General features: G+C 44.7%; 1 protein-coding gene across 1 annotated transcript in view; it reads right to left on the minus strand.

Moving 5' to 3' along the window:
• Window positions 1–24163, minus strand: part of OXSR1 (oxidative stress responsive kinase 1) — a 129920-nt gene that overhangs the window by 38528 nt on the left and 67229 nt on the right. Inside the window, exons 4-5 of the mRNA XM_061586147.1 lie at window positions 18851–18992; window positions 6053–6108 (exon numbers count right to left, since the gene is read on the minus strand). Coding sequence (XP_061442131.1) covers window positions 6053–6108; window positions 18851–18992 — 198 coding nt within the window. The remainder of the gene's footprint in view (window positions 1–6052; window positions 6109–18850; window positions 18993–24163) is intronic.

Raw genomic sequence — 24163 nt, forward strand, 5'->3', positions numbered from 1 at the left:
AGAAATAAAAATCAGAGGATGATATTCAACTGAGTCATACTCAGAGTAGACTCATTAAAATTAACGAACCTAAGTTAGTCATATCTATTAACTTCAATACTGCTCTGAGTAGGCCTTGCATTGAATACCACCCAGGATTTATATCAATCATAACCCCATAATATTAGAATTGGAACGCACAGGAAACACAAGAGTCACAGGAGCTTAATGCCATGTTATTAAAGGAAGGCATTTGGATTATACGTTTAAAGCAGTAGCATCCTGCTTTAAACAGTCATGGTTTCCTCAAAAGAATCCTGGGAAATGTAGTTTGTTAAGAGCGCTGAAAGTTGTTAGGAACCCCCTATTGCCCTCACAGAGCTGTAATTCTCAGTGGTTCTTCTCTGAGTCATTCTCAGTGTAATTCTCAGAATCAATCCCTCTTCCCAGGGTACTCTTGAGAATTGTAGCTCTGTGAGGGGAATACATGTCTCCTATCAAGCCTCGGCACCCTTAACAAACTACAGTGCCCAGGATTCTTTAGGGGACTATAATTCTTTAGAAGATTAATACTTCTCATAAACAAAACAGTATTTAAGTATTTAGATTCCACTAACTCCTTATAAGATAAATACTATTTTGTTTATGAGAAGTATTTAAGTATTCAGAATTTATAAGGAGAGCACAGATTGAATGAGTGTAAATGCTATTTTGTGCATGGAAATTAAAAAAAGTTTTCTTTTAAAAAGATGCTTTATGGAACAGGGGAAGAGGCTGCAGTCCTTACAGCGAACTGGTGACGACAGGAGAGCAAGCTTCAATATGGCTTAGATGTCAATATTTGTGATTTTAATTAGGATGATGATATATTTTTGTGTGTTTTGCATTTCTTTGAAAATTAGGCAGGGTAAAGAATGTTTAAATAAATAAAACAAACATCTGGAGGGCCACAGGTGCCCCATTCCTAGCCTAATCCTCTTGGTTGTCTAGAAAGGGGTGTGTGAGCGTGTGCAGAAACTAGTCTACTAGATAAAGGTAAGATCTGCACTCATTGCTCTTCCTCCTGTTGCCTGTGGCAGGGTCTCCAGAAGGTTGCCCAGAGGTGAGTGCAGATGGAGTCTGTCTCAGTCCTGACTAGAGATGCTAGGAACTGAACGTGGGCCAAGGTCCTTTCCCCTGAACTTCCTAGGCAAATTCTCTCTCTACCTTAGACCAAGTTCTGTCCATGTCGTAAAAAGTTCGCATGCTACATTGTGAAGTTTGGTGGATCCTAATCAGGGTTCCACACTATTGCTCACCATCTGGCAAGCATAACAATCTCAGCCTTCCAAGCTTGGACCTGCAGAGTTAAAAGTCACAAGGGCATCCATGGGGACTAGAAGCCTGCCATTATAACACAAAAAAAGGAAATCTAGGATCTCATGATCCTGACCAAGCAATGTTGGATGCCCTAGTTCATACATGGCATTTGCAGTTACCCTCTCTGGAGGTCTACCCCCAAATCTATCATACAAAGTTCCCTTAGTTTAGCAGATGGCTCATTACAAGAAACAGATTTGCTGTCATGGATTCTACAGGCAAAACTGTTGGAGAGAGCCGAATACATGCCAAAGAACAGACACTTCTTTAAAAAGTATTATACAAGGAATCTTTTTATAGGAAATAATTAAGTGTGGGCTTGCATTTACTGGGACTTCTTCAACGCAGAACAGTTTCCTAATATTTACAAATGTAAGCTGTCAAAATAGAAGAATCACTTTGACAGCCCAAGTAATCCACATTTTTCCAGGGGTGGGGGGAAAACATAAATTTAAAACTGTTCATTTCATATGCCAGAGCATGGTTGAGACAGCTTGTCAGTCCTACAACACATAAGAAGCTGTCTTATACAGAGTCAGACCATTGGTCTATATAGCTCAGTATTGTCTACACTGACTGACAGCAGCTCTCCAGAGTTTCTGGCAGGGGACACTCCCAGCTCTACCTGAATATTCAGGGATTGAATCTGGAACCTTCTACATTAAAAGCAAGTGCTCTACTACTGAGCTATAACTTGTTCTCAATTTGTAACAAACCCAAACATTCTTGGGAAGAATATATTCACCACAGAAAGCTAGCACATAAGGGATAAACCCTTGTATACTCCCAAACATGCTAATCTTCTGTGTGCAGGCACTGTGTTCACATAGGTGAACGGGCAATCCAAACATGACGTTTTCAACTGAAAGTGACACGGTTTAGGAAAGGCTCTACCATGACTCCCATACTGCCCCGTGTAACTCATTGTTGCCCCGATAACAGAGGCAGAATAAAGTATGCAAAATAAAAGTAGGCACATCTGTTTTACTCGCATAGTTCACACCAGTTGCAGAATTTAGCTTTTTCTTTTGCAGAAATCGTGTTTCTGTCTTAATATGCACAGCTGTGGGATTAACCATAGGTGTGTTCTAGTTCACAGAAACGGCAGGTGAGGGGATTAGACTGTTCCATGACTATTGCTTCACTCTTTCGAGAGCAGGGATAGGGGAAGGTGTGGCCTTCCAGATGTTGTTGGGACTCCACCTCCCATCAGCCCCAGCAAACATAGCCGATGGTCAGGGATGAAGGGAGATGTAGTCCAGTAACATCTGGAGCGCTGCAGGCTCCCCATCCCTATTGTGGAGCATCCTTGAATTTAAACACATGGATCTGGCAGGCATCTTATTGCACATGTCCCTGCCGAGGATAAGAAAGTCATCCTTGCATTTTCTGAAGTGGCTGTGTGTGGCGAGGTGTTGTAATTGAGAGGGAAGCAAGTTTATTCATCATCTTGGCTACATGCCTGGGAGTCTGTAGTGGCCTGCTGGTGCTAATGTTAGCTATAGAACCTAAGCTAAGCCCACCTCGATGGGGCAACAGATGCTGCCCTGTGATATCATTACCCAACCTTGGGCATCATGATTGTCTCAACTACTCCCATCCCGCACGGACACAACCGCTCTGCGCGCGGAATTCCACGATATCTGCCATCGAGGAGAGCTGACGGGAGTACACCAAATCTCGTCATTGTAAATACTTTTCTGTATCTGGCGTTGGGAAGCTTACTGAGGTATTGCACAGGTGCAAAACCCATGGGAAAGATGGTAACAGCAGGCTTGTGTATGGTCAGTGGGTTTGAAGTTCTATATCCATTATACGTTGAGAAATAGCTGACCATGCTTTGGAGAACCCTAGCGTGGAGAATGGCATTCTTTGCATGAGGATGCCATGCTCCCGAGGCATGAAAGTTCACTCCCAGGTATTGGTATGAAGAAACCTGCTCAATTGGGAGGTAATTGAGATGCCAAACGTGTCTCAACTTTTTTTTTGGTAAACACGAGCACTTTTGTCTTGTCATGGTTAATAATTAGCCGGTCCTTGGCACAATGATCCGCCAAAGCTCGAAGTAGTTGACGCAGATCGATGCTTGTCAGTGATAACAACACTGCATCGTCTGCATAAAGTAATATGGATAACAGTTTACTGGTGAGAGTTGGAGGGTGTGATGGAATCAGCGCCAGAGAAGTAACCAGCGAGTTTACATAAAAATTGAATAAAGTAGGGACTAAGACACAGCCCTGCTTAACACCCTCCTGGATAGGGATTGGCTTGGTCAAATGACCTATATTATTACATCTGATGCGAAATTTGGTATTCTCATAAAGAGAGCGTATCAGAGTTAAAAGGCACCTATCAGTGTTAGATGACTCAAACTTTTCCCAGAGATTAGCTCTGGGTATAAGATCAAAAGCACTTTTAAAATCAATAAAAGTCGTATATAGGGATCCCCTCTTTTGGTTGAGTATTTCTCTACGAGCTGTTGTAGGACTAATATGTGATCCATGGTGGAACGTTCCCCTCTGAACCCGGCTTGTTCATCGGCCAGAATGTTATCCTGGGCCGGCCAGCTTTGTAATTTATCAAGCAGATGAGAAGAATATAATTTGCTGACTATATTCAGCAAACTGATTGGCCTGTAATTGGCTGGGTCAGATCTGCAGCCTCTTTTGTAGATTGGTATTACAGTGGCTAGACCCCAGTCTTCAGGAATTTTGGCCATAGGATCTCCAGATAGGACTGGGAGAGACCCCAGGCTGAAACTGCCAGTCAGTGTAGGGAATACTGGATGAGATGCATCAATGGACTGACTCAGCACAAGGCAGCTTCCCATGTTTCTAAAAAACAGAGAGAATCAGGATACTGAACTCTGTGGCTTTTCAAAGCTTATGTACTATTGTGGTACTCATGCAGCTGCTTAATCCAACATAAACAGGCCTTTGGCAGGTTCCTCCTTTATCAGAATAAAACATGAATGGAACACATGATTATCAAAGGACACAAGTAAGGGTAGAGGCATTAACTCTGAAAACAAAGACCCTTCTAGGGCATATACCATAGATTTCCAGTCAAAGCATAATTAGGAGCATGCTTAAAAGGCAAGTCTAGATGCTTGTGCAGTTGTTTTGATGTTTAGATGATCTCACATGGCTAAGTGATTCTGGAAGAGGATGAAAGAAAGAGGCAGGCAATCTTAATTTAATACTGCAGACCTTGCCCACTGAGTGCGAGCCGATAAATCTCTGCAGTTGAAAAAAAAGCAATACCCCCACACTCAGAAGAATCCTTGAAAGAGCTGTATTGTAAATCACAGAAGGTCCATGGATCAGGCGTCAAGGAGATAGACAATGCCTTTGTTTATACCACCCCCCCAAAAAACAATCATTGATAGGAGCCTTTGGCCACATCTACACCATGCATTTAACACACATTTAAAGCACATGGCTTCCCCCAAAGAAATCCTGGGACCTGCAGTTTACCCTTCACAGAGCTCCAAATTCCAGCACCCTTAACAAACTACAGTTCCCAGGATTCTTTGAGGGAAGCATGTGCGTTAAATGTGCTTTAAATGTGTGGTGTGCGTGTGACCTCATTCTCCTTACTGGACTTCTAAGGAGGTGAGGGGTCTTCCCAAGCACTGGGACCTATCAGACAATACAAAAGAGTTTTCAGGGCAGATTGCTGTAAGGCAGAGGCAACAGATCCATTTTGTCTTTTCTCCTTGCCTTGTTATCTTGCCTACCAAGCCCTGCTCATTGGCGAAAATGCAAAAGGCAACGTGTCAAAGGGGGAAGCAAAGGGAGAAATCTGTTCTCTCCACATTGCCCACAACAAAGAAAAGCCAACCAAGAGAGTCCTTCTCTGACCTAAGAAGGCCAAAACTGAGGCAAGCGGCTCTTGCAGCAAAGCCTTCCTTGGCAGAGCAAGCAATCCTAGGCTAGATCGAAATTACGCAGTTTGAGGGTGTGTTGACACGACGAGTGGGGAACATTTGTCAGCCTGAGGGCCGCATTTCCTTCTGGACAATCTCCCGAAGGCCACATGCCACTGGTGGGCGGGGCCAGGATCAAAAAGTGGGCGGAGCAATCAATGGACATTTTACCTTTGTACAGTAGACAATAGACTGGTTTCCTGCAACCCTCTCTAGCCTCCACTCAGACAAGCAAGAGGTATTATCGTAGTTCAGGGAAGCACCTCAGCCAGGCAAAAACTCTTGGGGCGTGAAGGAGGGTGTGGCCTGGAGAGAGTTCCAAGGGCCAGAGAGAGGGGGCTATGGGGGGGCGCATTCAGTCTGCAGGCCTGAAGTTCCCCACACCTGGTTTACCTTAACAAAGCACTGCATGCTGCTCCACCCCCCCTCCCTCGCCAGTACTTGGGTTGGGAAGGGGCAGAGCTTGGAAAAGTTACTTTTTTTGAACTACAACTCCCATCAACCCCAGCCAGCATGGCCACTGGACGAAGCTGATAGTTGTAGTTCAAAAAAGTAACTTTTCCAAGCTCTGGGAAGGGGGCTGATGCATCAGACGCATTTCCTTCAGGGTTGGGCACAATGTGTTCACACAGAAACACCCACCCCACTCCCCCGAGTTGGAGGGGAAATGACGCACCTATGACACATCGCCTCCCTCTTTTTCTCCAACCCAGCGTCCTCTGGGTTGTCTCTCTGGCACACACTGAAAGGAGAGCGCAATCTACATGGCAATTTAAAAAAGTTCACCTGCAATCTGGACTGAGCCATCTTCTCCTAGAAGAATGTTTCCAGCTTTCACATCCCTTTCGGTGGGGAGGGGAGAGAGAGAGAGAAAGAAAGAGGAAAACAAAAAGACATACACAGTAAGTACAAGTTGCGGATTCTCCTGTCGTATCCTGCTTCAAGATCAAAACATTATTGTCTTAATGCAAAGACCACTGCTGGGGCTGTAAATACACAAACTAAGTATCTGCCTGTATCTGGGGGGGGGGAAGGAAGGAGTGAGTTAAATTTGCCAACCTGCAAGAATTATGGAGACGTGTGTGCAATACATTTACTTATTTGATAAGATTTATTCTGTTTCTATTTGAGCAAATACTGTTCAGTTTACCTATATGGAGTTAAGAAGGCGGCCCTGCAGTCATCAAACCATTGAATAAAGGGAAACAAAGCACCACCCCATCCACAACACCCTGTACCTGTTCAACCCCTGAGAGGAGGAAGGTGTCTCATTCCAAACAGAATCTTATGGTCACTGATTCATAGGGTCGCCATAAGTCGTAATCGACTTGAAGGCACATAACAACAACACTTGTACATCGCTATTTCATTTAAAAGCATCAAAGCAGTTTACAACTTAAAAAAAACATACACTAACACAGTAAAAACAGAGATCAGCTATTGTAAAAAGGCATCTTCTTAATTGCCTGCATAAGCCTTGCAGAACAGAAAGATTTTCAGCAGGCATTTAAATGTTAAAACAGAAGGCACCTGCTGGATCTCTGTTGCCAGAGCATTCCAGAGAACTGGACCGATGACAATGAAATTTGTGTCTATGTTAAACGAACCTCACCTACTTGAGGGACAACCAACGTCACTCCTGCAGATCATCTCAGTGATTGAGCTGAGATGTAAGGTTCAGGCGGTCCCTAAACTCCTCCTTAGTCTTCTTGCATGAATCCTAAGTGGCTTGCATGAATCCTAAGTGTGGCCTTTATTCAGGAGTGGCCTATATTTAGGTCAATACAGTATACAAACCACCATAACATTAATTTCAATATAAACTTATGCTGCAAAATAGAAGGAGCTGATTTCTTGCAGAACCTCAGAGAAAAGTGGAGACGTGTTCTCCCCCCCAAAACCCTAAACACTTCTCATGTGAACTATACGAAACTGCCTTAGAGAAACAGCTGGCCCGTCTAGCTTAGTTTTCACCCTCCAAATGGGCAATGTAGTCCAAAACATCTGGGGGGCACGAGGCTGGTGAAGGCTGGGCTAACTCAGCATCATTTCACTTGACTGGCAACATCTCGTGCCTCTTCCTCATCATGCTAGCATTCCTGGGATCCAACAATACCTTTTTTTGCTCACTAGGATACTAAGCAGTAGAGACTGGTGACCTCGATGCCAGTGAGGCAGTGAATCCTCTCCAGGTTTTAGTCTGAACTTTCAAGGACCTGTCCAAGGTGCTATCAGCACCTTGAACGTTTAGACTAAAACCTGGAGTGGATTGGCTGCTCCACTGACATCGGGGCCACCATCTCCACTGATACTCAGCAGATAAAATGCCTCATCTTCCACTGTGAGTTTACAGAAACATTTAAGACCAAAGGAAAGCCAAAAGAGCTTTCAGAGCTTATGGCAAAACTAACTGTTTACACATTAAACGAAGCAAGCCACACTCAATAGGCTTTTAAAAAAGAATTGGCTTGCCTAATGTTACACAGAAGGAAACTTCATTGTATCCATTGTCTCCTGGCCCTCTATTTACTTCCACCAAGTGCCAAAGAGTAGCAAAAGCTTTTGTCCTCGGAATAATGGTTCTATTATTTGTTTTAATTTTGTTTCATAACTGAACAGGGGGAGAGAGAAACTGTGCTTGGTTCCTCTCCAGAACAAAAGAGCATTTCCACTGAAGACTTAAAAACTCTTAAGGAAGCAGACAGCACAATCCAAAGAACTACCAGTATATTCCTGCCCACCACAAACTTCAGGAGGCAAAGACATTTGTCTTCTCTATTCATCGCACAACTGCAGCTGCCGATTGCTCCTACCATTCTAAGGGCACAGGGAATACGCAAAGGTTACTATGTTAAAAGGTTCAAAAGAATGTAAGTTTCCCAAAGTTAATCCCGTCAGACTAGGATTCCGCAACCTGGTGTCTTCTTGATGATTTCGGCCACTTCCAGGTTGACACTGTTTTGCAGGTATGAGTCATCATATACCAGAAAATTTAGGTTGCACAATTAAATTGGATTTGGTATGCATGGGCAGCAAATCCTCTTCTCAAAAAAAAAAGTGGGAGAATTTTTGTGGGTAAAAAAATTGACACAGAAATACACTGGAATGTGTGATAATATAACTATGCTGGGCAACATCATATAACCTCTGCACAAACAATGAATGTTCAAACTGCAATGTAGTGTAAGCAGCATTCAAGTTTTTTGCAAACAAGTAAGGATGAATGCTCAATAAATAGGCAGTCTGGAAAGAGCTCAGCACAACTACCAGCTACCATCATCCCTGACTGATGGTCATGCTGCCTGAGGCTAATCAGAGATATAGTCCGATAGCATCTAGACAGCACCAGACTGGGGGACTTTGGATTAGACCATTAAATAAAAAAGAGGTTTACTTGAAACAGAAAGGTTTTACTACGCATTATGGAAAATGATGAAGAGAATTCTCAAACAGGGATCCCATTTTTGTTACTGGTCCCATATTTCCACTTGGATGCTTGTTTTGGCTTAGAGGGGTCCTTTTGTCTCTTGTTGCAAGATCACCACGTTGTGCACAATATATAATGTGGTGATGCTAGAGCTTGGGGTCATCCAATGAAGCTGAACACTGGAAGATTCAGGAGACACATGCAAGAAAAAGTACTTCACACAGTGCACAGTTAAACTATGGGATTCAGTCCCACAAGGAGTAGTGATGGCTAACAAGGTGGATGGCTTGAAAAGGGAACTAGACATATTCATGGAGGGTAAGTATCAGTGTAGTGGTTAAGGTGTTGGACTATGACCTGGGAGACCAGGGTTCGAGTCCCCACATAGCCATGAAGCTCACTGGGTGACCTTGGCCCAGTCTCTGCCTCCCAGCCTCATGAAAACCCTATTCATAGGGTCACCATAAGTCGGAATCGACTTGAAGGCAGTACAAGTATCAGTGGTTACTAGCCACAACAGTTATGTTCCACCTCTGCTGTTGGAGGCAATATATTTCTGAATATCAGCTGCTGGGAATCACAAGTTGGAGGGCGTGGCTGCAGTCCCATCTTACTAGCATCTGGTTGGCCACTGTAAGATGCTGGACCAGATGGTCCTTTGGGTCTTACGACATCAGGACATGGGCAAAGTTTTACCCAACATTAACTTATGGAACTTGACACAGTTATACACTTTCCGGCAGGAGCCCTGTATTTCTCCTAATGAAGGAATGGGGTACCTGAGCTCCCTCCACCCCTGGATTTGTTGGAGTCCACCTCAGATCAGTCCCAGACAGTATGGTCCATTGGTCAGGGATGACAGGAGTTGGCCACAGGTTCCCCATCTCTACTCTATACATCTCAAAGTAATGAAAAAAACCTTGAAAATCAATAAATACATATTTAAAAAATGTAACATGCTGAAAAAACATGGATTTCAATTTCAAAGCAGCCCAACACATTTTGGCCAATTTATATTTAAAGGCCTTCTTCAGGGGCTATAAAAACCAAGGACATCACATAAATAGTCATTTAAAACAACTGGTTACATACAAGTTACATATAAGCAAGTAAATATACTTACTTAAATTGGAAAACAGTCTGCAGAGATCTTTGCTTGGATTGCAATGCTATTTTGGAACCCCTCCCACAATTATTTTTTAAAGCCTTTTGTAACTCAAATTCCATATAAAATCCATTTTTTCAGCATCTTGAGACACTACCCTCTTTTGTTTGTGGACTATACAGTCTTGGACCAGGGTACCTGAAAGACCAGTACGAATCTACCCTACAGCTGAGATAATCACCAGAGGACTTCTCCAGGTGCCCCCAAACCGTGGAGCTAACTCCAAAAGAGAGATATGGTCAGCACCTACCTTTACCTTCTTTCAGGCCCCAGGCAAAGTCCATCCTCTTTAAATGGGCATTTGGTCTTGTATTTAAATTGTATGGAATTGCCCGGTTTTCACTATTCACTTGTTTTGGCTTGGGATACTGGCTGCAGGAGGGTTTTTTTTAACAAATACAATTTATCAGAACCATTTTAATGCTATTTAATGATGTTTTTATTATTAACAGTTTCCATATTACATTTTATTCGCTTTTTATTGCAATTGGATTTTTTAATTGTTAGATTAATGATGTGTAAAAGCGCCCTGAATTCCATTTACAGTATAGAGATGTTATACAGACACGTTAATGAGTAAACAAAGCCCAAGCCTGGCCAATGACTTAATTTGAGCTCCAGAAAATGAGTCAATGAGTTTAACACACTGTCTCTCTTTGAGCATCGCCCTGCCTTTCCTTCATGACCAGAATTCCCTGAATACATTCCCCCGCCCCTCAAATTGCAGGACTGGCCCAACATGTTTTGCTGCTTGAAGCAACGGACAAGATAGCACCCTCCCATTCCACACATGCAATCCAACTGAAGTGGAAGCTAATTCATACTTTAACACTGGTGACAGGACAGCCTTTTCCACTGCATCTGGAGGCTGGGGAGGGACTGCTGCCCTGGCCACACAGCATCTGCTTCCTAAAGTGGCTACCTAACAGTAGGGCCAGCCCTAAAAACGTGCACTATTAAGGCTGTACAACTCTCTCAGTTTCATCTGCTATCATCTAGCACAGGAATGGGGAACCTGTACAATAACGTCTATAGGGCCACAGGTTTCTCAGCCCTGATCTAGAAGAGCTAAAGTAGGCTACTTCACAATATCACAACACAAACCTCTCCCCACCATCACCACTCCCAGCGTACCACAACCCATTTACCACTGATGAACATGGGGTTCGCTAATATGGCAGCTTGGTCAATACAAGCCAGCATTCAGTCACAGCTGTGCCCACAGCAGGCTGTAATCAATCCATTCCCCTCTTCCAACAAAACCAATTTACTGGTTTGCTCCTCTGATCTTGGAAGAACCAGCATTTAGATTCACCAAAAGCACAACACAAATGCAGAACATCAGTTTTTAAAATGCTATTTATAGACCAAGGAGAGAGAATTTGTTCCACTGCATTCTTAATAGCTGAGTAATTGGCCCCCTGTGTCCCCGCCGCCGCCCTCCAAACATCGCTGCCAAAGTAACAAAAGACTGTTAGACTCCTTTCAATTACAGTAAATCTAAACATACACCATACATCTTCCTGTGCATTGTCTGACTATTTAGTACATACGCATGGCCGTCAATGTGGCCTAGAGTCATCTGCGCATAACGGATAATTTATATGAAATGTAAACAATACATTTGTATTATTACTATACATGCATGGCATGGAGAAAGTGGATAGAGAGAGTTTTTCTCCCTCTCTTATAACACTAGAACTTGTGGACATGTAATGAAGCTGAATGTTGGAAGATTCAGGACAGACAGAAGAAAATGCTTCTTCACACAGTACATAGTTAAACTATGGAATTCATAGAATCATAGAATAGTAGAGTTGGAAGGGGCCTATAAGGCCATCAAGTCCAACCCCCTGCTCAATGCAGGAATCCAAATCAAAGCATTCTCGACAGATGGCTGTCCAGCTGCCTCTTGAAGGCCTCCAGTGTCAGAGAGCCCACTTTATGCCAGGTCAGACTCTTTTGTCTATATGGACCGGAATTTATTTATTTTGACAATTTATATACCGCTTAATTAATATAACCTCTAAGCAGGCCCTCCGACACTGGCGGCATTCAAGAGGCAGTGGACAGCCATCTGTCGGGAATGCACTGATTTGGATTCCTGCATTGCACAGGGGATTGGACTTGATGGCCTTATAGGCCCCTTCCAACTCTACTATTCTATGATTTTATGATGTGGCCTCCTCAGAGAGGGAGCAGCTCTCCAGGGCCGAGGTAGCCAGGCTCGTCCCCCTCCTAATGTTGTAGACTCCAACTGCCATCATCGCTGACATCTGGCTATGCTGGCTGGGGATGATGGGAATCGGAGTCCACAACTTCTGGAGGTTACCATGTTAGCTACCTCTGCTCCAGGGTCTCAGCAGAGGTCTTTCCTGTCACCTGTCATTATCTGATCCTTTAGCTGGAAGAGCCAGGGGTTGACCCTGGGACCTTCTGCATGTCAACAAACCACTCTGCCTTTGAGCTATGGTCTCTCTCCAACTGAAGAGCAAACTGGGTTATCCTTATCCATAGTTAAGGTCAGTGCTGATGTAGCCCTTACCTGTGGCTTAAAGTCCAGGGCGAAAGTGGAAATCCTCCCCCCAAGACATAAGGGGGTTAGAAGCACATGATCCCATGAGCCACTAAACCTCCTGACCGTGGTTAACAGCATGCCGGCAGAAGCCCCAGATTTCACATCAGCAAAAGGAGGGCTATCAATCAGCAGCAAGTTTCAATCAGTTCTAACCGCTTGAGGCCTTGAACCAACACCAAGGGGAGAGGAGAGATGAGGCTTCACATCCTTATGTTAACCTCCCCTCTAATCTCTTCTCCTGTCCTGCCTGGTTCCCACTGGATCTCTCCTCTTACAATTCCCCTTAAGCAAAAACAATCTAAGGCTGGAGGGAGGATGGGGAGAGGAACAGAACTGCACAGGAGACAATGATTAAGCAAGAGTTACAGTGCTTGATAGTCTCCATAGCAATCCTGTGAATGGATTTTTTCCTCTTCAAAGTTAAAATACACACACCCCGACCACGACATCTGTGAGCAATCTTGTGAAAGCATTACTCAGCATCCCAAAAATACAAGCTGGCACCCTACAGAAGAACAGCTGGGTTGTGTTCCTACACTTCCAGGGGCCTTGACAAATCTTTTGAGGAATCAAATGAAAGAGATTACAGCTAACATTTTATATTTTGTGCAGCTTGGATTTGGAATTTCTACCATGCAAGGAGGGACAGAGACTGCAGAAGGGAGTGCATTGTGGCACAGATAAAATATATATTCCTGCAGAATTTGGGGGAGGGGAAGGGCAGACTTTTTTTAAAAAGTTGTAATAGTATAGACAAATGTCCATATTTCAAGAGACAGGGCACTTCGTAGGAACAGAGAAGAGACCACAACAGAATGAAAGGTGTTGTGTCTTGAATTACTCAGATTCTGAAAAAATGTTCTTGGAAGGTGTGTGCGTGGGTGGGAGAGAGCATTCCTTTGTCTCCCCAGGGAGCCCCAAGCACTGCCAGAGAAAAGATAAAACAGAAGAACTACACTGTTAGACGAGACAAAGGTCAGCACTAGAGGCCAGCCAGAGGAAGGGCCATAGCTCAATGGCAGAGCATCCCTTTGCATGCATAAGACCCCTAGTTCAATCCCCAATATCTCCACGTAGGGCTGGGAATGTCCCCTGCTTGAAATCACAGCTGGCAGTCAGTGTAAACAACATTGAGCCAGATGGACCAATGGTTTGTCACAGTGTAAGGCAGCTTCCTACATACCCCCTCTGGGAATCCCAGAAGAAAGGCAAGACGGAAGGAGTCGTCCCTAGTTTGTCTTCAGCGCAGGCTGGGCAAAGATACGCTGCCTCTGTCCAACCAGGGCGTGAAGCAACTGCATGCCTACCCTGCACCCTCACTGCAAATCTGCCTAATCCTTTTCAACAAAGTACACACACAAAAAAGAAGTTTGCAGATACAGTATGTGTCTCATACATTTGCAGAAGACGTGTGACCGGCTGCCTGTCTCAGTCAAGCATACACCCTCCCGAGGAACATGTGAAATGGTCCTTCCAAATGAGGCATTTCCGGAGAGGCTGTTTCAACACCTAGGCACAACTGGCCGCACGCCAAGGAAACAGGGAAGGACCAGGGGACCTGGGACACTCCTCCAGTTGCTGACTGACTACAAACTTCCGTCATGCCTGAACAATGGCCCTGCTGGTTGGGGTTGATGGGAGCTGTAGTCCAACAACTGTAGGAAATCTGCCCTGGATCTATGTCTGCCCACTTTCTGTGTGCCCGTTCAGCTGTCAGCATGCCCCAGCAAGCCTTTATATTTCAGCCACACCAGCCGGCTTTAGAGAACTCCTGTGCGCAATCCCAACAATCCGACATGCAAAAAAGGAAAACCTCCTGAAGCTGAAGCTAAACCTTTTTTTTATATATTATTACTGCTTCCTCTCCAACCCTGTCAAAATATTCAGTTACACAAGAACTGATCATAAGCGCAGAGACAAGCATCCAGGAGAGGGTGGGGAGGGAGACGGAACTTGCATCCAGTTAAGCTGCCCATGACTGGCTTGTCAGAAAGCTTTTTTTTAAAAAAAAAAGCACCATCCAGAAGGGCTTAAGTTTCAAATTCTGGTTGGTAACTTCCCAACAGCTCTCTCATTTGCTTTGGTTACAGATTATGGAGGATCATCCGTCAAGCAACTGGACACATGATCATCCATGCACAGGCAAGTCAAGTGGCCAGAATTGGGAGTAGTGCAAGATATTTGACATATCAACTGACTCTTGTCACTCAAGCCTGGGAGTGAATCGCCGCCCCCCCCCCGAGTCACAGAACACACTCAGTGGCCCTCAAAGCCTCTGGACTTAACTACAGTGTAATGCACCTCTACCCAGAGCGGCCTTTGAAGGCCGTGGAGGTGGTTGCAGACGGTAGAGAGCACATCATCCGGTCTCCCACCAGGGATGAGTCACCTGGAGTATTTTATACAGGTACACAGGAAGCTGCCTTATACCAAGTCAGACCATTTAGCTCTAAGCGGACTGGCACCAGCTCTTTCACGAAAGAGTCTCTCCCAGCAGATGCTGGGGATTCAGTCTGGGACCTTCTCCACGCAAATCAAAACAGATGCTCTACCATCAAGCAACCTCAAAGGCTGGACTGTCTTCCTGTAGGAGGGGTCAGCAAGGAGAAGTCCCCAGGCCAAGAGGATTGGAGAAAATATTGCTCATGGCAAGAGGGAGGTGGCAGTTGACGTGCAGGCCCACCATCACTCACATTTAATTTTCCCCAAAGGCCACTTTGAAAATGCTTGCTGATCATACTCCTAAAGTCTTCCAGGCTCCAAAGAGGAGAGTATAACTGGTCATGTGCAGAGTACCTTTCTCTGACTACAGCGCAGACATCACCATCTCCTATACATCTAGGGATAAGGGGACAAAGCTCTCTTCAAGACAGGGGGTTGGACTCAATGGCCTTGTAGGCCCCTTCCACCAACTCTACTATTCTATGATTCTATGAGATGCAGCAACTTTCACATCTGCTTGTGCCCCAGCACCATCCTGTTTGAAAATAATCTGAGGAGCTCAAAAAGGGAAGGCACCTAGAAGGCAAGGGGGTGAGTGAAGACAGGGTGGAAGAGGAAGGAGTTTGTCCCTTTTGTCCCCACTGCAAACCTTTTCCACATTTTCAATAAAGGTTTTATTTTATTACTACATTTGTATTCCTCCAAGGAGCTCAAGGTGGCTCCTCTTTGACCCCTCACAACAACCCTATGAGGCAGGCTAGGCTGTGAAAAAGTGGTTGGTCCAATGTGTTCCATGGCTGAGTGAAGATTTGAACCCTGGTCTCCCAGGTCCTAGCCCAACACTCTTAACTATTATACCAACCTGGTTCTTAATTCCCAGGCTTCCTTCAGGGATGTCCTGATTAAGTAAAGGAGCTTAAAACTGGTGTAAGTTTGTACTATGTGGAACTTTTACATGCCCTACCTTTGAAGGCTTGCAGGAAGGAGGATATTTAAAACCAATATATCAAAAAGGATTTAAAAATAAGCAAATGTAGCTTATTACTTTGGAAATGCAAGGCATTACAGCCACACGAGTTTGTTAAAACTATCTCCACATGTGGTCATTCACTTCATAAACTTTTTTTAAAAAAGAGAAATGCAAAATTAACACCATTTATTCTGCAGGGCCCTCGCCCCCCCCCCCAACACACACACTTCTTGAGGTTCCTACTGATTTACTATTACAGCAGCTTGTCCTGTCTATCCCAACATTCCCCCCAAAATATACCATATCTAAAAAAAGACTCCGTTACAGAATGACACTCCCCTCCCACTCCGCTAATAAGCTAGAAGCCCAATTTGGACAGATGCACTAACTGCGTTCATCCTGCATTCATCAGTAGGTCTAACTGTACTAGGCTTCTTTTCTACTGAAGGTGCGAGCTATGACTCAAGCCTTTCGCTGCACAGGAACTGAACAAGCACTTTATTGCGCTTACTTGGATAAGCTTCTCGGAGCTTATTTCTCCCTATGAACCACAAAGCCTTCAAATTCCCCTTCCTATTTCGCTCCATCCCTAAGCCGACAGCAGACATACCCCAAGATCAACATCCATTTGGGGCTAAATGTAAATGTACTGCCTTCAAGTTGATTCCGACTTATGGCGACCCTATGAATAGGGTTTTCATGAGGCTGAGAGGCAGTGACTGGCCCAAGGTCACCCAGTGAGTTTCATGGCTGTGTGTGGATTCGAACCCTGGTCTCCCAGGTTGTAGTCCAACACCTTGATCACTACACCACACTGGTTCACACAAAACATGTCTCTACATAGAGATAGCGGTTTTTGCGGGCACCCTTGCATGGACAAACTTAATATGTTAACCAGGAAATCATGAACATGATGATGTCCATACTTCTCAATATATAGAGGGTGGCGAAAAGTTCAGCAATGATCACCAGAATGGCCTGACCAGTGAGGGTGGAATCCAGTTCAAGAAAGGCATTGCTTCGTAAGGTTAATTTGCAATATAGGGTTGCAGCCGGTGATGGGAAGGGCCATAGCTCAGAGGCAGAGCATCTGCTTTGCATGCAGCAGTCCCAGGTTTAATCTCCAGGCAGGGCTGGGAATGTTTCCAGTCTGAAACCCTGGAGAGCCACTACCAATCAGAGTAGACAATACTGAGCAGGATGGACCAATGGTCTGAGCAGCATAAGGCAGCTTCCCATGTTGCCTTAGCGGGAAGCACATTGCACTCACACAAGGATAAGCACCCAATTTTTTGTTCTCTCTTCTAGCTGCTTTACTGTCTACCCCCAAAAAATGTGCTCTTCAGGGCTAGGAACAAGATATGGCACAGTGGGCTGCGGTAGACAGTGGGGGAAGAGGTGAAAATTGGGTTGCTCAAGGAATGGGCTTGGCTTCTGAGCAGAACAGCAAGTATCGCGCCTGATGTGAGATATCTGCACTGGCTACTAGCTACCTATACCTCTCCAGTCTGAATTCAAGGTTTTACAGATGACTTAGAAACCCCTGAATGACTTGGGGCCTAAATGCTTCTCCGTGAGAGTTAAGATCAGCCCAGGAGGCCCTGCTCAGAGACCCACCATTAGGGACTGAACCATGTGGTTATGTACGAGTGGGTCTACTCTATGGTGGTGCCCTGGCTTTCAAACTCCCTGCCCCTTGAAGCTCAGCCTGCATCTCTCCATGAAGCACCAACTTAACTCTTCACGCAGGCTTTTTCATGCTTTTATTGATTTCCAGTTGAGAGATGAGTTGTTACCCACTTGGATATATCTGGAGCAAGGATGGGATATAATCTTCCATATTTTTATGTTTTAAAACCTTCATCTGAAACAGGATGGGGAACCTGTGGCCGTGCAGCTGCTGTTGGCGTACAACTTCCATCATCCCTGACCATCAGCCATGTGGGGTGGGGATGACAGGAGCTGGACTCCAGCAACATCTGGAAGTTAAGAACGTAAGAACAGCCCAGCTGGATCAGACGAAAGGTGCATCTAATTCAGTATCACGTTGCCTACAGTGGGGAAGCAGATACTTCTGGGAAGCTCACAAGCAGGGCATGAAGCTAGCACCCCTTTGCGTGCATTTTAATGGTTACCTGTGCATTTTTCAGTAACTTTAACAGCGCTCCTCCATTTGTGTTTACCATCAGGCATTCAATGATACAGTGCCTATGAACATGGAAGCTCCATTTAAGTGTCATGGACTAATACCTATTTGAAGCCCAAGAGTTCATGAGTTGGTCTAGTGCTTTTAAAAAAACAACAACACACATCTAAGCTAGCAACCATAATAAATTCTTGTGGCAATGAATTCTATAGGTTGTGGAAGGAAGCACTTTCCCTTTCACACCATGTGGATTCACACATTGGTGCATGTGCACTCCCTGAACACTTCATAAATACTGCCTTGGAGCAGAAATGCAGCAAAAGATGTGGCTACGTTGAAGTTCCAGAACCTGTATCTTCCTAATGTTGAAGGTCCCACTGCCACCCCCAACACCATTTGTACTGAGCACATTGCTTCACACTTTTCAAGATAAACTGTGTAACTGGGCCAATTCAGGATTTAATTAAAACAAAAAGGCAGAGGGGAGAATAAAAATAACCCTTCAAATTTCAAGACGAAAATGCACGGGTAGAGTAAATGATTGAAGGTTACTTCTGAAACATCAGTTCTGGAGCATCAAAGGGCAACCAAAGCAAAATGTGGTAGAAATGCCAAAATGGGGGCAATGCACAGGAGTGCTGCAGTCCAGAACGTTGGGTCCTGTATTCAAATCCTGTTCAGGCTTGCACGGCAATCCTGCAGAGAAACAGAGTCAGTTTGTCTTGGCCACACCTCCTGACATGTCAGATGGAAACAAACGCGACCTGCCTCACGAAAAGGACAGACTGGGAAGCTCTTTGATCCTACCAGAAGCACTATGCAAGAGAGAAAGTTATAAACGCAGTAAGAGAGCCACCTGTGGATTTGCCCATTTTTATGCAGGTATTCCAGTCCTTCCAAGACCTCCTTCAGGATCGTGGCTATCGCAGGTTCATCCAGGACTCCATTCTTGTGTTCTCCTTTCGCCACAATGTGCTTAATAACATCCAGAACAGACCCTATGTGGAAGGGGGGAAAGGTGTTAGTAAAATGGGGGAAGCACTTGCTTACACCATCAGTTATCCCATGATAATAATTCTCTCATTCTTGTCCAACTTTATGCGGTCAATGGTGAAGGTGTGACTCATAAGTCACCTAAAGTTCCTTGCGCCTCACCCAGTGTTCTTGAACACCTTCTCATGGGCTTACCCGTTTGCCTCCAGCGTTGAGAGAGACAAAAGCCTCTGCACAATGGAGTTTCTATGAAGCTATCGTTCTGCATCTGAAAGTCCTGTTAAATTACTTGTCTTATGGCTCAGTTCAGATATCAAGCCAAACCATGATTAAGGAAGTTTTAAGTGAAGGTTGGTGCAATTTCTGAACTGATAAGCAGCTTGCAGTCAGCTGGCAAGCCAGATTCAGAAATATGGGGGTTGGTAAATCGTGGTCTGTGTCAACTATGGTTTGTTCAAATCAAATACTGTGCCAAACCAGAGTTATAGATACCGCTCTGTCTCCAGAGGCTGATACCTCACGGTGACAGCAGCAAATATAGAAAGTTGAGTGCAGAGGGGGCTGAGAAGAAAAGCAAATAAGCAGCTCTAAGCCGTGATTTTCTGTTGTTCATGCTCAAACCACGGTTTGGGTTCTGAACTATGGGAGTACACGGCCCACTGCTTGGTAATGGCTGCATTTGGACATTAAACACTAAACCGTGGTTTAGCAACATGAGTTGAATTTATATCCCACCCTTCCTCCCAAAGGAGCCCATAAGAATGAGTCTGCCCCTTTCCCCAATCTAGTTTGGCTGCAACAGTATCTGTTTCCATTTCAGATAAACCGCAGTTGCATCATCCAAACCCTAAACTATGGTTAATCTTATATATATATTGATAGTGAAAACAAGCCACCTTCATAAATTATAATTTGAAGTTGGCTCATTTCCATTAACTAAAGGTTAACCACAATTTGTCCTGGCATGGACAACATGGCAAGTAACAAAAAAGTATGTGAAGGCTTCTGAAAAGCTTCCCCTTGCAACCGCACTGAATGAAGCAGCAGGAGCACACTAGACTCATTCTCATGTGATTAAACTATGGTTTAGCATTACATCCAAAACAGCTCATCGTGCAATACTTCACATTTTGTCAACCCTGAACCTATGCTGAATTGGCTCTTCATTATGAGAAACTGAGGCCAAGTCCGCACATGCAGATGAAGGTGGTAGAATTCAGAGGTGGTAGAATGGACTGTATTCCTTCACAATGGAGGCAGTGGATCACATTTTGAATGCTCCCTTCAAGAAGAGTGAGTTAAAATAGAACCTCTCTCCCAATAACAACCTTTGCAGGAGTATGTGTGTATTATGTGGGATCATTCAAAAAATGGTATTCTCCACCTGCCATCTGCAGTGGCACATAGCATGGCCTACAGCCTCAGGATTCTGCCACCGCATTCTGCTGCAAGCCCAATTGCTAGTGTGAGAACAGGATATAAACCTCACTTCCCATACTTAATTTTGTAAAATCCTGGTGGCTACTCAAGCTTTTAAAAAAGGAGAGGGGGAAGAGAAGGGATAGGCTGTAAAACCCTTTTTTGGTAGATTAATGCTGTAGTGGCTAGGCCATGCTAGAGAAAGGGGGAAAGGGGGAAAGGGGAAAGGCCAGGCTGAAAGAAATAAAGCAGGGCTGGGGAACCCGTGGCTCTCTGGCTATTGGGGGCTCCTCAGCTCCTATCAGCCCCACGCTAACGGGCAGGGATGATGGAAGCTGGCAATCTGGAGGGCCACCAGTTTCCCATCCCCCAATATAAAATATCCTTCTAAAGCAGGGCCCCCACCTGATTTAACGCAGCACCGTACCACTTGGAACAGTTATGCCTTCCCCCAAAGTATCCAGGGAATTACAGTTTGTTAAGGGTGCTGGGAACTGCTAGGAGACCTCTGTTCCCCTCACTGAGCTACAATTCCCAGAGTTCCCCAAGAAGAGAGAGCAATTGCATAATAGTGCTTTAAGTGTATAATGCAGATGGGGGCCCAAGCTGCATGCGAGATTTAAGCAGGCAAACCTCCAAGCTGAACAATTTAAACCTCACTCTCTCACACTCACATGCATTAACGTGACAATGGCACTAAATCGAGGTGTCAGCAACAGTAATTTGTGGAACAGATTCTGAAACTCCAGTCACCATCCCAAAGGCATGCCAAGAGCTGGCCCTTAATCTAGCTTTTAATATGAAAAAGGTCATTAAAAAACTAAGTACGTTTGTAGGCCACAGATATTGCAGCAGCGATTTAATTTGGAATAAAAGCTAAGGAGAATTCACGTTGCTTTAGCCTGTGGATTAACGTTGCGGGGTGGGGGGAGACGGCTTGTCCGGACTTGTTACAGGGAGTTTCAAAAGCCTAGAATCCTTAAGTCTCACCCCTATTGAAAATTAAGTTTAAACAGTATTTATTTTGGATTGCTGATTAATCCAGAATGACAGTTAGCATCAACATGCATGTGTTTAGGAAGGAGAGGTGGCCCAGCCTAGAACCATTTCTCCCCACTCTCTCCTAAGCTTTCTAGCTTCACATTACCTTTTCCACATCAATTTCTCTGCTGATGAATCCCTGATGAAGCCACAATCAAGACCCAGGGTATCCCAAAGCATTCTAGAGTTCACATTTAGGCCGCAGCCGGACCTTATGTTTAAAGCAGTATTATACCACTTTAAACAGTCATGGCTTCCTCCAAAGAAATCCTGGGTACTGTCATTTGTTACGGGTGCTGATTGCTGTTAGGAGACCCCATTCCCCTCTCAGTAAGCTACAATTCCCAGAGTTCCCTGGGAAGAAGGAATGATTGCTAAACCACTCTGGGAATTGTAGCTCAGTAAGGGGAATAGAGGTCTCTTAACAACTCTCAGCACCCTTAAACTACAGCTCCCAGGATTCTTTGGAGGAAGCCAATTAGTGCATACGGGGGCTTCAGTTCGTGATGGTCTTGTCAAGGCTAGTTAGGCATCATCCTGCTGCAACAGCAGATGGGACTCAACACACACACACACACAAATATATCATTTCACTGAGGGCCAAAGTAGACAAGACTGCTTGAATGGCTTTTTGGAAATAAAGAGTAGGTGAGGAGGCGCCAATCTGAATGAGGACCCCAATCCAGATTGGGGCCACCCACACACATCCCTGCTGAACGACTTATGCCCCAAATATCTGACAGACCACTCCTTCCCTAAAGACCCTCTTGGGTGTTGAGATCAGCAGCGGGGCCCTCTTAGTAGATCTGCTCCCCTCAGAAGTTCAGGGGGTGGCCCAGGAGAGGGCATTCTCTGTGGCAGCCTCTACGTTACAGAACTCTCTCCTCAAAGAGATGTGTCTGACACCTTCACTGTACCGCTTTCATCGTATGCTGAAGACATACCTCTTCAACCCTGGCTTTCAACCCAGGAGATACATAGACAGGATTTTTAGGATCCTCTCTAGTTGTGAATGCAATTTGTTTTAAACTGTTTTTAACAATATATTTTATATTGTTGTGACCTGCCCTGGGACCTATCAATGAAGGGCAGGTAATAAATTTGATAAAATAAAATAAATAGCAGCAGCAGCTTCCATTTCAGATCAGCAATTTGGGCAGGATTAAAGTGTCCCTACCTGCCATGCCAGGGTCCTAATCCAGATTCTTCCCCTGCCCCCAGTTTACTTTCAAGAAGCTATGCACACAGTTGCTAACTGCATGGGTGGCATTTTGCACTGAAGCTCCACATTGGAGGGGAAGATCAGTGGTGGTGGTGAACAAACTTTCCTTTCACAGAAATCTGCCTACCATTTCAGTTCTTCATAGTGAGGAGTTCCTGCAATACAGTTTGAAAGCCCATCCCTTGAATGTACTATCTAGTAATTTAAAAAAATAGTTTGTTTATGCCAACTGTGGCCTGTGTGGTGCCCTTCAGATGTTTCTGGATTATATCTCTCATCCTCCCTGATCATTGGCCATGGTGGTAGAGCTGACTGGAGATGGATGCCAACAATACTGGGAGGGCACAGGTTCCCCACCCCAGGTTTATCTGAAAGAGCTCCATGTGATGTTCCTATATATTAGTGTATATATGGTAAGTGCTGGTTGTTTAGAGTATACATGGTAAGTAGTGAAAGAGGAGGGGGAGTGAATGGGCAATAGAATGCTTGATGATTGGCTGAATGTTTAAAATGGCTGACAGTATAAATGAAAGGATGACAGGTAAATCTGGGGGAATGTGAGGTGGTGAATTGTGGAATGGGGGGGGAAGAGAAAGAGTGGATTGCTTGGTGGGGTTTATAGAGTTGTTTACCAGGAGGGAGGTGGAGTTCGGATTAGTATTGAGTAAAACCATATGCTTATGTGCCTTAAGAAGAAATCTTGTTAATCTTGTTAGCTTTGTTATCTGTAATAAATACTTAATTTGGTTTACCAAAGGCCTGATCCTTGGCTGGGGTTTCACAGACCAGAAGGGAGGGTAAGGTAATGACCAAGGCTGAAGGGGAACTGTAACAAATGGTGGCAGCGGTGAAGAGAATAACAATACCAGTATTCAGAGTCTCTGGGAATACTAGTATTGGGACGTTACTGGTGGTTGCCTAGCAGGGGGATCTGTTGAGATCTGTGCTAGAGCAGAGAGGTAAACCATAAGAGAGTGCGGTCCGGACTGGTGGAGTCCCTGGTGGTGCCTAGAGACAGGCAGTAACCACGAGCAGGTAGGAACCTGACAGGGAGAGCCAGGGAAGGACGCATCACAGTCCACTCCAAAGCTTCCCTGCATTTGGAAAAAATGCATGCCAGGGATCTGAAGGCAAGGCTGGGCATCTTCCCCCAGGCACATTAGTTTTCCACACACAGAGATAATTTTTGACACGGAAGTGCTTTCACATAAGAATCCTCCTCATGACCCTGAGTGGTCATCAGTGGCTCACAACTGTGCGAGGACTACCACACAGGCTGCCAACTGACCACAGAAAGCTATCTGACTTGCTCTTGTGCTTTAAACTTTGCAGAATGTTTTAAAATTGGTGAGCTAAGTAGTAGGAAATCCCATATTTAAAAGGGTTTTCTTTCTGCCACTTGTCCCAACTTATTTTATTGATTTATTTTGTTTGCAATATTTGTGCACTGTCGACAACTAAGTTTCTGGGCTGGTCACTGAACATAAATAGTAG

The sequence above is a fragment of the Rhineura floridana genome, chromosome 10 (assembly GCF_030035675.1).
Source record: "Rhineura floridana isolate rRhiFlo1 chromosome 10, rRhiFlo1.hap2, whole genome shotgun sequence".
NCBI lineage: Eukaryota > Metazoa > Chordata > Lepidosauria > Squamata > Rhineuridae > Rhineura > Rhineura floridana.